The 13,689-nt window shown below is 34.2% G+C and overlaps 1 protein-coding gene across 4 annotated transcripts in view; it reads left to right on the top strand.

Annotated features, from left to right (window-relative positions):
• The first annotated feature begins 27 nt into the window (after nucleotides 1–27).
• The window catches only part of inpp4aa (inositol polyphosphate-4-phosphatase type I Aa), a 27,987-nt gene continuing 14,325 nt past the window's right edge, over nucleotides 28–13,689 (top strand). For all 4 annotated transcript variants that reach the window (XM_058786617.1, XM_058786619.1, XM_058786618.1 and 1 more), the window contains exons 1-2: nucleotides 28–180; nucleotides 12,942–13,155. In XM_058786617.1, the coding sequence (XP_058642600.1) occupies nucleotides 13,056–13,155 (100 nt within the window). In that variant the 5' untranslated portion in view covers nucleotides 28–180; nucleotides 12,942–13,055. The remainder of the gene's footprint in view (nucleotides 181–12,941; nucleotides 13,156–13,689) is intronic.

The following is a 13,689-nucleotide window of genomic DNA, read 5'->3' on the forward strand; positions in this document are numbered from 1 at the left end:
AAGCATGTTCGAAGGCGGAGCTTTTAGAGCAACAACTCTGACGTAATGCGCGGTGACGTCACACCAGGGCGAGTCCAGAATGCAGCGCAAGTGGAAGAATTGCGGAGAAAGCCGTTTATCAAAAGACTGACCTGATCTGCATACTGCCTTAAAAACATGGAGCACATCGGTGACTGAAACGTAAGTGATCCCTGCTGCGTTTTTAAAAGCTGGTGATGTTTGCTGTCCAGTCGTGCGTGTGGTAGTAACGTTAACGTTACGTAGTTAAACGCTTGGAAGGAAGCACTGAGGAAAAGGGAATCAATGTTCTTTTGATAAGCACACAGAAGGTGATATTGTGTGTGTGAGTGATGATTGGCAGGTCGGGCGGTGTGCTTTGAAATGTTTTCTTGCGCTATTATAAGACATAACGGAAGACGCAATCGTCCATTCAGTCGTAATCACGCTTTATATTCCGTCATGAGTGCATTAAACCTGTGTCGAGATGTTATGAGCTGTCGAGATGCTCTCAGCTTTTGCTGCTTCAGAAGCTGAATTATGTTGCAGGATGCTCGGATAATGTTCCTGGAGGTAAAATAATCAGCTGGGTCATGCCGACATTATAAACAATGCGTCCTGAACACATTAGAAATGGAAACCTAGACCTTAGGGGGAAAAAAAAGGTAACGTTATTTTGCTTTCTTCTGTCCATGCTGACGGAACAACTGCGATGAAATACACTCAACAACATCATCAAAACACAGCGAACAATCAATCCCATAACTCTAATCAGCCGGTTCTTCTGTGAATCAAAGCAAATGTCTTTTTAATTAATTCATCAGTAATTATTTTTGAATCAGTCTTAACTGTTAAGACTAAATAAATCTTGCTTGCTTACTGAAGCGCAACTTACTAGAGTTCTGCAAACAGTGGTACTTTATTCAAATGAATGAATGAAATTCTGTTGTTTTAGTATGTTGATATATATACTTAGGAAAGGCTTGCATTTATGCCACCTTTTAAATATCTATGAAAATATTTTCAACATTCTATGTAGTCTAAACACCTTTTGCAAGAATTATATTACATTTATTTCTGATTTGTTATATCACTTGACCTTTGATCCCTAAAAAGCGCAAAGGCATGCGTCCAAAATCGCATACTGTGAAGAGGTACTTCTTGTGGATAAGTAGGCTATTTACTTTGCAACCATTAAAAAAAATAAAAATAATAATAATAATGTTTTATATTCTATGAATGTAATCTGGATGTACTACATCTGTCATGTTGATCTACCACGGTTGTGTTGCTTTACTCATTCATAAATCCTCTCCTGTGGCCTTATGGGATGGTAAAGTGTCCACACACTTCAGAATCTCACCAGAAATAGTAGGTCATCTGGGGTCTTTTTGCCTTCTGTTTTATAAATACTGTGAATTCTGCATATTGTTTTTCACCTACTATATGGTAGGGAAGTATGCAATATCATGTTTACGTAGAGAGCCAGGCCACGTTTATTTGTCACATAACTGGGCATCAACCCAAGTCCGATGTAGTTCGTCGTAATCAGCATAATAAAAAGATGTAAGCATTGTCCCCTTTTATGTCATTGAGTATGTTTTCATTGTAAAAACAAGGGTGTAATTGTTTCAAGGCTGCTCCCTCAGTATTTTTTCTAGAAGTTGTTCTTTACAGGAGTGCCTTTTCTAATGTAACCAGCTCTTGTTGTTATATGTATGAAAGGCTCACTGTTCTTTAATATTCTAATCAGTACCTGGATTAATGGCACTATCGATTGGTGAAAGATGCACCAATTATACAACAGTTCGCCAGAGCCTTCCAGTGAAAAATCTGGGTTACTAATGCAAAGATAATTTTTTTAGTCCTAGTTAGAACTAACTAGTGGGTCTGAAGACTAATAATAAAGAAAAAAAGAAGTGAAGTAAAAGGGAATAATGTTATTTTTCAATGTCTTGTAAAAAATGAAAACTATAATGAAAAGCCTGGAGCATTTGAGCATTTGTCGTGATATAAACCGATCATACATTTAGGCTAATAGTTTATGCCACTGTCTATTCAACAACCTCTCACTGCAAGAGGTAATCATCGCCCTTTACAAAGACAACTGATGCTGCGTAGGTTTAAAACAAATAAATGGTCTGTGAACCTAAAGTTCATGGATTTTTTATTGCGAGACAGATGCTGCCAATGACAAGTGCTTTACTGTTGTTCTGCTAATTCATGCATGAAACACAAATACAGCACATATGTTACTCTCATCCCTCTTACTGTTTGTCTTCTGTGCAAGTCAGTCTCTGTCTGCCCTTCTTGACTTGTTATGACATATTCACACCATTCAGCTGTCTTGTCACGGACAGCGACGACACATATTTTTAAGAGAGATAGGCTGCTCGTTCATAGGAGAAGCAGAATTTCGCTCAGCCAGAAGAAATGATGTAAGGTCTAGAGATGAAAGGAGAGCATGGATAATCCTGTTCTCACCCAGGCAGTGACTCATCATTAAAAGGAAATGGCTGTTCATTTTGATTATAATTGCTTGAATTACAGTTGATATGAATCCAATCAAAACCGAGATTAAATAGCAAAAACTCTTTTCGTTTTTTTAGGGTTCTGTTTATATTTTTAGACTCTGCTTCAGTGAACGTATTGGAGACGTAAAGCCAAAAATACTGTCAATATTTATTCACGTCATTTTCCATTCCACATATTTGGACTGCCGTGTCATGCTTGTTTATAGCACACATGAAAACCAGAGACATTTGACAGTGAAGTCAAACATGACGCTACGGGTTGGGAGTCTATGTTTAAATTTCAGATTTGAATTTTTTAATCTGTTTACTATATAAATATGGCTTCAGAAGACTTATGTAAGTGTCATGTGATCTACTTTAATGGTGGCGCTAGATGTTTTTGGGGGTTTTTTGACAAAGTTTCTTCAAAATATTTATTTTCTTGTCTCTTGGAAATAATGCAGCATATAGGTTTCGACTGACAAGAAGGTGAGTATATAGATATTGACATAATTTTCATTTTTGGATGAACTATTTGTATTAAAGAAGGCCTTTTTATCATATAAAGACTTGAGAAAGTTGAGAGATGCACAATTTCAGTAAGAAATGCATCCAATCTTTTTCTCTGCAAAACAAAAATGGATAAAAAGGGGAAACTGCAAGTCTACTGTTTGAACATGTTGTTTTTAAATGAATTTTTATTATGATCACCCAGGCTTCATTTGTTATGACAAAAATACAGTAAAAATAGTAATATTATTACAATTTAAAATATTATATTATTTTTATATATATAATTTAAAATGTAATTTATTCCTGTGACGGCAAAGCTGAATTTTCAGCCATTACTCCTGTCTTCAGTGTCACATTATCTTTCAGAAATCAATAATATGCTGATTTGATGCTCAAGAAACATTTCTTGTTACAATTAATGATAAAAAAAATAGTTGTGCTGCTTATTATTTGTTGAATACTGTGATAAATTCATTATTTGATTAATAGAAAGTGCAAAATAACAGTATTTATTTGAAATATAAAGCTTTTGCAACATTAAAAATCTCTTTACTGTAACTTTTTATTAATTTACTGCATCCTTGGTGAAAAAAAGTATTAATATCTTAATAATAATAAAAAACTCATACCGACTGCAAACTTTTGAATGGAAGTGTATTCATGGATTATTTCATTTATACACAGGCCCACAAGCACATAAAGTGCTGTTCATGCAGAAACACTCTCACGCATGGATTCATTTCCTCTGTATGATTGTCATGCACATAAGATCTTACATAAATAGAAACTTGACTCAGTTCTTGGCTTATTATTGTAATTAATGCATTCTTTTACAAATACACAACCTCAAGGTGTAAATGACTGCTGATTACTGACCAAATGTTAGTAGGCCTCAAGATTCATCTCACTCTAATCTGTGTTTAGACATGAAAGCATTATATAAAATTCCCTTATTGATTGTACCACCTCCTCTGTAATATTGCCCGCCTCTGTTCCTCTTTTAGTTTCAGAGATGCTCAAAGTGTTGTCCATGCCATAATTACTTTAGATTTCCCTGCCAAATTGTTTCAAAGGATACAATACATCCAGAACTCTTTTGGTATTCTTTTTGTTCCATTTCCAGTTTCCTGTCATGTGTTTTGAATACAAAAACATGAGAGATAGATAGGCCCTCTCCCGAATAGTGCTCTTTGTACACTTGCATTTTACATCTATGAAGTCCATGAGACTGTAAGCAGTCCCATTTGATAATTTGGGCTTAAAAATGTGCTTATGAGCACCCCCTTTCCACCCTTGATGGATGTTGTGTCAAGCCTACACTGTATGAAACATCTGCATTGCATTGGATGAATGAAACATCTGCTTTAGGACCCAAGAAACAGCACCTCAACAGAGCTATTGATTAGTAGGCCTGAATATGCAGGTCTGTATGTATACAGCTGAGGTAACAGTTAAACAGAATGTCTCAATCCCAGAAAGCTCAGCTGAAGAGAAAGTCACTCACACTTCCTGATTAAGCAAAAGGTCAGGATGTGGTTGTGGGAGACTGAGAACTGACAGTTTGGAGTGACACTGCAACAGCGTGCATGTCAGGGTCTGTATACGGACGGATTGTTGTGTTTTGTCCATAACCCAAAAAATAACTGGTTTCAGACAGGTCATTATGTGTGTAAATGGTTTGAGCTGAGTTATTTGTAGAAAACTGTGCAGGAGAAAAATAAGAAAGGCAAATATTGCTCTTGAAACAGTTATGATGTCATCATAATTCAGTACAGTATATATTGAAACAGGAGTTGTCCTTTGTCCCAGTGTGCTGTGATGAGCCAGAAATAAATTGCTCTCCCTTTATTATCAACAGAGCTAGAGCTAGATTGAAAGTGTGTGACATAAGCTTTCACCTAATGTACACCCGTCTCTATTTCTGACGCACTGCACAGCTACTCCAGTTAGTTTACTTTCACAGACTGTCTGAAATGAATGTTTACTTTTTGTTTATTATACACCACCATTCAAAGGTTTGGGGTCAGTAGGATTTTTTTTTTTTTTTTATGAACTCTCATGCTCACTCAGGCAGCATTTATTTAATCAGGAACACAGTAAAAGCAGTAATATTACGCAAAATGTGATCACATTTTAACTGTTTTCTATTGTAATATATTTTAAAATGTAAATTATTCCTGTGATGACAAAGGTGAATTTTAAGCTTCGAATTTTCAGCATCGTTACTCCAGTCTTCAGTGTCGCATGATCTTTCAGAAATCCTTTTTGCTGATTTTCTGCTCAAGAATCATTTCTTATTATCATCGATGTTGAAAATAGTTGTGCTTTTTTTCAGGATTCTTTGATGAATAGAAAGTTCAAAAGAACATCATTTATTATGATAGAAGTATTATAAATGTCTTTACCGTCACTTTTCATCAATTTAATGCTTCCTTACTGGCATTTATTTATTTTTTTTAAATCTGACCCAAACCTTTTGAACAGTAGTGTACATTTAAATACTTTATGAAAGTCAGCTCCTGTCCTACTAATTTACGTTACATTTACATTTAGTCATTTAGCAGATGCTTTTATGCAAAGCGACTTACAACTGAGGACAATGGAAGACATCAAAATCACAAAAGAGCAATGATAAGTCTCAGTTAGCTTAACGCAGTACATGTAGCAAGGTTTTTTTTTTATTATTACTATATAATAAATAAAAAGAAAACATAGAATAGAAAAAGATTAGAGAAGCTAGTGTTAGTTTTTCTTTTCTTTTTTTCTTTTTTTAAATGAATAGAGTGCAAGCATAAAAGGGGCAAGTTTTTTTTTTTTTTTAAAGAATAGAATTAGAATATAGAGTGCTAGAGTTAGAGGGTCAAATAAAGATGGAAGAGATGTGTTTTGGCCAATTCTTGAAGATGGCTAAGGACTGAGCTGCTGGGATTGAGTTGGGCAGGTCATTCCACCAAAAGGGAACAGTTAATGTAAAAGTCTGTGAAAGTGATTTTGTGCCTCTTTGGGATGGTACAATAATGCGTCGTTCACATGCAGAACGCAAGCTTCTAGAGGCACATAAGTCTGAAATAATGAATTTAAGTAAAGGGGTGCAGAGCCAGTGGTGGTTTTGTAGGCAGACATTAATGCCTTGAATTTTATTTGAGGAGTTTTAAATTTAAGGAGGCCTTTACACAATACTGGTTTCAACAGAAAAAAAAAAAAAAAAAATGTGTCTTTTGGTGGTTCATTTACATGACAACATCATTTTGTGTGCCTGAAAGTGCAAACTTTTGTAAACGGGGTTCAAAGCGCAAGTGTTAAAAAATGAAACCATTATTGTGTTGGTGTAAACTACAAAAACGGTGACGCTACGGGTATATGTAATTATGTTTACAGTCTGTGCGCTATATATGGCATGTGGTTTTCTTTATAAAATGATATTACCATCTACTGGCCTGGCATGCACAATACAATGTTTTTTAGTCATTTTCACAGATCCATATTATCATTTTGACAACATTGCCACCTGTACGCAAAACTTTTCAAAAACTCAAAGGAAAAATGTACCTTAACCACCTCTTTCTAGCAATATTTATATGCGCTTGTCACAATACTAACATTATAATAGCAATCACATAAGTCTATTCATCTTATAACAATAGGTTCTGTTGAATGAAAGTATGCATAATTATTCACTCAGTTTCTTGTTCCTGAAATCTACAAAACGGCAAGAAATGCTCATAGCTGATTGGTCTGTGAACGTTCATGTGCAGCTTCAGGCTGGTGCAACACATCACTGGTCCTGTCCAGTGGTGCTTAAAGCTCAAGATATGGCTGACCTGTGCACTATTTTGAGGTACTCTACGGTAGTTCCCTTTAAAGCGGTCCTGTTTGTGACTTCTGATAAGTCATCATCATTTGTACACAAAGAGCTTTCAGGCATGACTTCTTTGAAGCAGTGTTGGTTGTAACTTCCACTTTCTGATAATTGAACCAGCAGTGCTCACTAGGGCATCCAAACGCTTTTTATTCTCAGATCTGATGCCGTTCTTAATCACTGAGTAAAAGACCTCCTCCAGAAGAGGACGAGATGCAAAAACAGCTAGATGCAAGACGCTCTTGACCAAAATCTGTTTTATAGTGTCCAATATGTATTGTCAATGTTTGTGTCAACAATGTCTTAAAATGATTGTACAGGTATGTGTTGCAGTGCTGAGAAATAAATACAAAACAAAGAAGTAAATTTGTGATTTGTAATGTAGAATATCCTTCCCTAATAAATAAATAAATAAATAAATAAATAAATATATATATATATATATATATATATATATATATATAATTTTATTTATTTATTTTACAATTTTAAATATTTTATGCTCATAAAGGCAATATGCAAAATGCAATAAAAACAATAATATTGTTAAATAATTTTGATTTGACTATATTTTAAAATATAATTTATTCCTATGATGGAAAAGCTAAATTCTTACTCCAGTCTTCAGTTTCATCCGATCCTTCAGAAATTATTCTCAAGAAAACATTTCTTGTTATTATTAATGTTCCAATCAGTTGTGCTCCTTAATATTTTTGTGAAACTGTGAGATTTTCTTTTTTTTCAGGATTCTTTGATGAATAGAAAGTTCAAAAGAACAGCATTTATTATGATAGAAGTATTATAAATGTCTTTACCGTCACTTTTCATCAATTTAATGCTTCCTTACTGGCATTTATTTATTTTTTTTAAATCTGACCCAAACCTTTTGAACAGTAGTGTACATTTAAATACTTTATGAAAGTCAGCTCCTGTCCTACTAATTTACGTTACATTTACATTTAGTCATTTAGCAGATGCTTTTATGCAAAGCGACTTACAACTGAGGACAATGGAAGACATCAAAATCACAAAAGAGCAATGATAAGTCTCAGTTAGCTTAACGCAGTACATGTAGCAAGGTTTTTTTTTTATTATTACTATATAATAAATAAAAAGAAAACATAGAATAGAAAAAGATTAGAGAAGCTAGTGTTAGTTTTTCTTTTCTTTTTTTCTTTTTTTAAATGAATAGAGTGCAAGCATAAAAGGGGCAAGTTTTTTTTTTTTTTTTAAAGAATAGAATTAGAATATAGAGTGCTAGAGTTAGAGGGTCAAATAAAGATGGAAGAGATGTGTTTTTGGCCAATTCTTGAAGATGGCTAAGGACTGAGCTGCTGGGATTGAGTTGGGCAGGTCATTCCACCAAAAGGGAACAGTTAATGTAAAAGTCTGTGAAAGTGATTTTGTGCCTCTTTGGGATGGTACAATAATGCGTCGTTCACATGCAGAACGCATAGCTTCTAGAGGCACATAAGTCTGAAATAATGAATTTAAGTAAAGGGGTGCAGAGCCAGTGGTGGTTTTGTAGGCAGACATTAATGCCTTGAATTTTATTTGAGGAGTTTTAAATTTAAGGAGGCCTTTACACAATACTGGTTTCAAAATAAAAAAAAAAAAAAAAAAATGTGTCTTTTGGTGGTTCATTTACATGACAACATCATTTTGTGTGCCTGAAAGTGCAAACTTTTGTAAACGGGGTTCAAAGCGCAAGTGTTAAAAATGAAACCATTATTGTGTTGGTGTAAACTACAAAAACGGTGACGCTTCTGGTATATGTAATTATGTTTACAGTCTGTGCGCTATATATGGCATGTGGTTTTCTTTATAAAATGATATTACCATCTACTGGCCTGGCATGCACAATACAATGTTTTTAGTCATTTTCACAGATCCATATTATCATTTTGACAACATTGCCACCTGTACGCAAAACTTTTCAAAAACTCAAAGGAAAAATGTACCTTAACCACCTCTTTCTAGCAATATTTATATGCGCTTGTCACAATACTAACATTATAATAGCAATCACATAAGTCTATTCATCTTATAACAATAGGTTCTGTTGAATGAAAGTATGCATAATTATTCACTCAGTTTCTTGTTCCTGAAATCTACAAACGGCAAGAAATGCTCATAGCTGATTGGTCTGTGAACGCGTTCATGTGCAGCTTCAGGCTGGTGCAACACATCACTGGTCCTGTCCAGTGGTGCTTAAAGCTCAAGATATGGCTGACCTGTGCACTATTTTGAGGTACTCTACGGTAGTTCCCTTTAAAGCGGTCCTGTTTGTGACTTCTGATAAGTCATCATCATTTGTACACAAAGAGCTTTCAGGCATGACTTCTTTGAAGCAGTGTTGGTTGTAACTTCCACTTTCTGATAATTGAACCAGCAGTGCTCACTAGGGCATCCAAACGCTTTTTATTCTCAGATCTGATGCCGTTCTTAATCACTGAGTAAAAGACCTCCTCCAGAAGAGGACGAGATGCAAAACAGCTAGATGCAAGACGCTCTTGACCAAAATCTGTTTTATAGTGTCCAATATGTATTGTCAATGTTTGTGTCAACAATGTCTTAAAATGATTGTACAGGTATGTGTTGCAGTGCTGAGAAATAAATACAAAACAAAGAAGTAAATTTGTGATTTGTAATGTAGAATATCCTTCCCTAATAAATAAATAAATAAATAAAATAAATAAATATATATATATATATATATATATATATATATATATATAATTTTTATTTATTTATTTTACAATTTTTTAAATATTTTATGCTCATAAAGGCAATATGCAAAATGCAATAAAAACAATAATATTGTTAAATAATTTTTGATTTGACTATATTTTAAAATATAATTTATTCCTATGATGGAAAAGCTAAATTCTTACTCCAGTCTTCAGTTTCATCCGATCCTTCAGAAATTATTCTCAAGAAAACATTTCTTGTTATTATTAATGTTCCAATCAGTTGTGCTCCTTAATATTTTTGTGAAACTGTGAGATTTTCTTTTTTTTTTCAGGATTCTTTGATGAATAGAAAGTTCAAAAAACAGCATTTATTTGAAATTGAAATCTTTTGTAACATTATAAATGTCTTTCTTTAAGAAACGAGTCTTACTAATCCAAAACTGTATATAATTTAAATTTAAATATAATATCCCCATATTTTATCATAACCTTTAACTCTTTTATTTTCTAGAAAATCATCTCCTATTTTCATCCCTCACTCCATAAATCTGTCTGATGTCACATTATGAGTGGAAGAAGCAGCTTGTATCTGTTAAATGTGTTTGTGTTTTGCTGTGAGTGAATCAGTTGACTGACTGGTGAGAGACGGTTTAATTAACATCAACAAACATCTCACCATAGTCGCTTTCATCTGCGTTTCCATATATTTCCAAATTCTCCTGATGGAATCTGTATCAAATTGATGCATTTGGCATGAAGACAGTTTATTTTAAATTCATAATTGAATGAAAGTCTGAATGAGGTCTGTGTGAAATCATTTTAGAGACTAGTGGTTAATAAGCGTGAAATGTCAAGGCTAATATGAGTGTGGTAATCATCAAACCTGCTGCTAGAGTTTATGGAGGTCTTTAACTGCAGGCAGGAGATGAGTATTCTGATGATGACCATTTCTATTCTTGATTGCTGTGAACACATTATGATAAATGTGGTGTTGGTTGTGAGATGCTTCTAGGCTGCGTGGTGGACTGTATCAGGCAGATGGATGGCTGGTGGGTTGTTGGTTGTGTTTGCTGGAGCCTGAGTCAGAATCAGTCGTCCACCCCTTCAGACCCAGACTGCAGCCCACTACCTGCTGCTTTGCCTGCCACAGCCAAAAACCTTCCATCCGCCACAGATTTAGCGTATTTGCATCCTCCTCATTCACTCGGTCTCCTCTCTCTGTGTCAGGATTCGATCCCAGCATACTGTAGTTTGCTGCATCCTTCGCAGGCAAACACTCAGAATGGGAAGTTGCACCACGGAAATTGCAGAAATTCAGCTAATTTTATTCTACTAATTTTGTGTGTTGTGTACATTATTTGCATAATTCCTTTAGGCAGCTATACTAAAACAACACAGAGAGAGCAAATAAATGACGCTATCACTGGTCCTGGTTCGTAGTGAATTATCGCACATGCTGAAAGACATGCAGCCTTATTTTTAGTCTTACTTTTTCTGCTTTGATAAAGGTTTTGGTTATAGATCTAATCCTTTACCATATTTCCAATTCTTTATGTATGGTAAAGTGACCACCACAAATTAATTTTATATACTGACAGTCCTATCATAATCAGCTAAAAACAGCATATAACGTGTGTGTGTGTGTGTGTGTGTGTGTGTGTGTATGTATGTATATGTATTTACATTTGTGTGTGTGTGTATGTATGTGTATATATATATATACCTGTGTATATATATATATATATATATATACTTCTAGTTCCTATTATTAAATGCTAATAAAATAAAATGTTTGCTCGGAGCAATTCAGTTGATTTTAATTTATTTAGATTTTATATCAGTGGCACACAGGAATTTTATTTTTTCATTCGTATAATTTGTGATAGTTATATTATCCATTTTACTTTTATTAAAAAATATTAGTTGCTTAAAATACAGTAAAAACAGTAATATTGTGAAATACAATTACAGTGTAAAATAGCTGTTTTCTATTGCAATATTTTAAAACTACACTCTTAAAAAGTATGTGTTAAAAACACAACCTCAGTGTCTTAAAAGGGCAACACATTTTGTTACTTTTAACTCGACCATGTGTTATTCCAACTAATTTTCTACACGCTAATGTGTTATAGTTACACAATTTGTGTCAATTATGAACTCAAAAATGAGTTAAAGTATGTCCTCAACACAATTTTTTTTTTTAAAGTAGCACATCCTTTTTGAGAGTGTATAATTTATTCCTGTGACGCAAAACTGAATTTTCAGCAGCCATCAAGAAACAAAAAAAAGTGTGAAAGTGTGATACACTACCATTCCAACATTTGAAGTAAGATTTTTAACAAAAAAGTAATAATATAATAATACTTTAATAATATAATAATCCAGCAAGAATGCATTAAATTAATCAAAAATGAAAGTAAAGACATTTTTAATGTTACAAAAGGGTTTATTTTTCAAATAAATGCTGTTTTTTAACTTTCTATCAATGTGATTTTATGTATTATGATTTCCAGAAAAATAATAAGCAGTAAAAACTGTTTTCAGCATTTCTAATAAGAAGAACCATTATTAAAAATTAAGTACCAATAATTATTGATAATAGTTGAGCAGCAAATCAGCATATTAGAATGATTTCTGAAGGATCACGTGACACTGAAGACTGTAGTAATAATGCTGTAAAATGATTCTGCCATAACAGGAATAAATTACATTTTAATATATATTACAATAGAAAACAGGTATTTTAAATTGTAATAATTTTGCAATATTACTTTTTTTACTGTAAAAATCAAAATAAATGCAGACTTGATGAACATATACGTGACTTTTCTCAAAAACATTAAAAATGTTAATCCAAACTTTTGACTTTAAGTGTATAATTTCTTTACTCAAATGGTTCATAAATTCATAGGCCTACATTTGTCAAATGATTGTGGAATAAGAATTATTGTATTCTGTTTGCTGTTGCTGTTTGCTTTCATTTGAGGCATGTAGCTCCTTCATTTAGCTATGTCTATATAAAGTGCTGGCCTGAAGTTGCGTGTTATTGGGAATTCTTTGTTAGCATCCTGTTTGTGAAACATTTCCTCAAAGTCATGAATTATCCATCCATAAACATAAGACAGTTCTCTGGCACTGACCCTCTCTGATTGCAGATCTGTCGTTGTGTTCAATTATAAATGTCCTCATATGAAACCGCATAAATAATGCAGAGACATACATAGTGGTTTGAGATCAAGCACAAGTCTCATTCTTTGGTTGTCTCAGGTTAACAGCCTCAGGGTCCGCTGGTTCTTCAGTCTACAGACAGATGGTGACGCAAATGTTGACTCATACTTTTTGTCCCCTTTTCTCTCTTGATTTTAGATTACAAACTTTGAGACTGACACAGAGCCTGGATTACTGGAAAACCTTTACCGGCAACATAAAGTGGGAGCGTAAGAGTTAGTTACATTGGTCACTGAAGTAACTGGAGCCAAGATGGCGGGAAGAGAGCGCAGTCCACGCCACAGGCCATGGTCTGTATACCGAGCCAACACATTTGATTTGTCCTCAGAGATGATGGGGTTGGCACTATCAGGTATTATTATTATTATTATTATTATTATTATTATTATTAGCTTGATTAAGTGGGGTTTTGCCTATACATTTAAAGGGATAGTTCACTCAAAAATGACTCAAACCGTTGAAGTCTGTCAGTCATTTAATGGCAGTCAATGGGCTCCACGGCTTTGAGAGTCAAAAAAAACATACACAGACAAAACCAAAGTAAACCCTGCAGCTCGTGACGATACATTGTAGATAGAGTGTCAATGGTCCAGTTGAGAGATAGGTGGCAGTAATGCACTTATAAGTCTGTGATCCACCATAAAGGAAGAAGAAGGCGCGTCACGCGCCGGTGAACGCGCTCAGGACAGTTGGAAATTGCGGTGAATCAGAGGTAAAAAATTATATAAATACTGTTCAGTTTCCTGCACAGACCGATCATTTCATGTCTTTAGACCTCAATGTATCGTCACGAGCCGCAGGGTTTACTTTGGTTTTGTCTGTGTATGTTTTTTTGACTCTCAAAACCGTGGAGCCCATTGACTGCCATTAAATGACTGACAGACTT

This window comes from Onychostoma macrolepis, chromosome 09 (genome assembly GCF_012432095.1).
Source record: "Onychostoma macrolepis isolate SWU-2019 chromosome 09, ASM1243209v1, whole genome shotgun sequence".
Classification (NCBI taxonomy): Eukaryota; Metazoa; Chordata; class Actinopteri; order Cypriniformes; family Cyprinidae; genus Onychostoma; species Onychostoma macrolepis.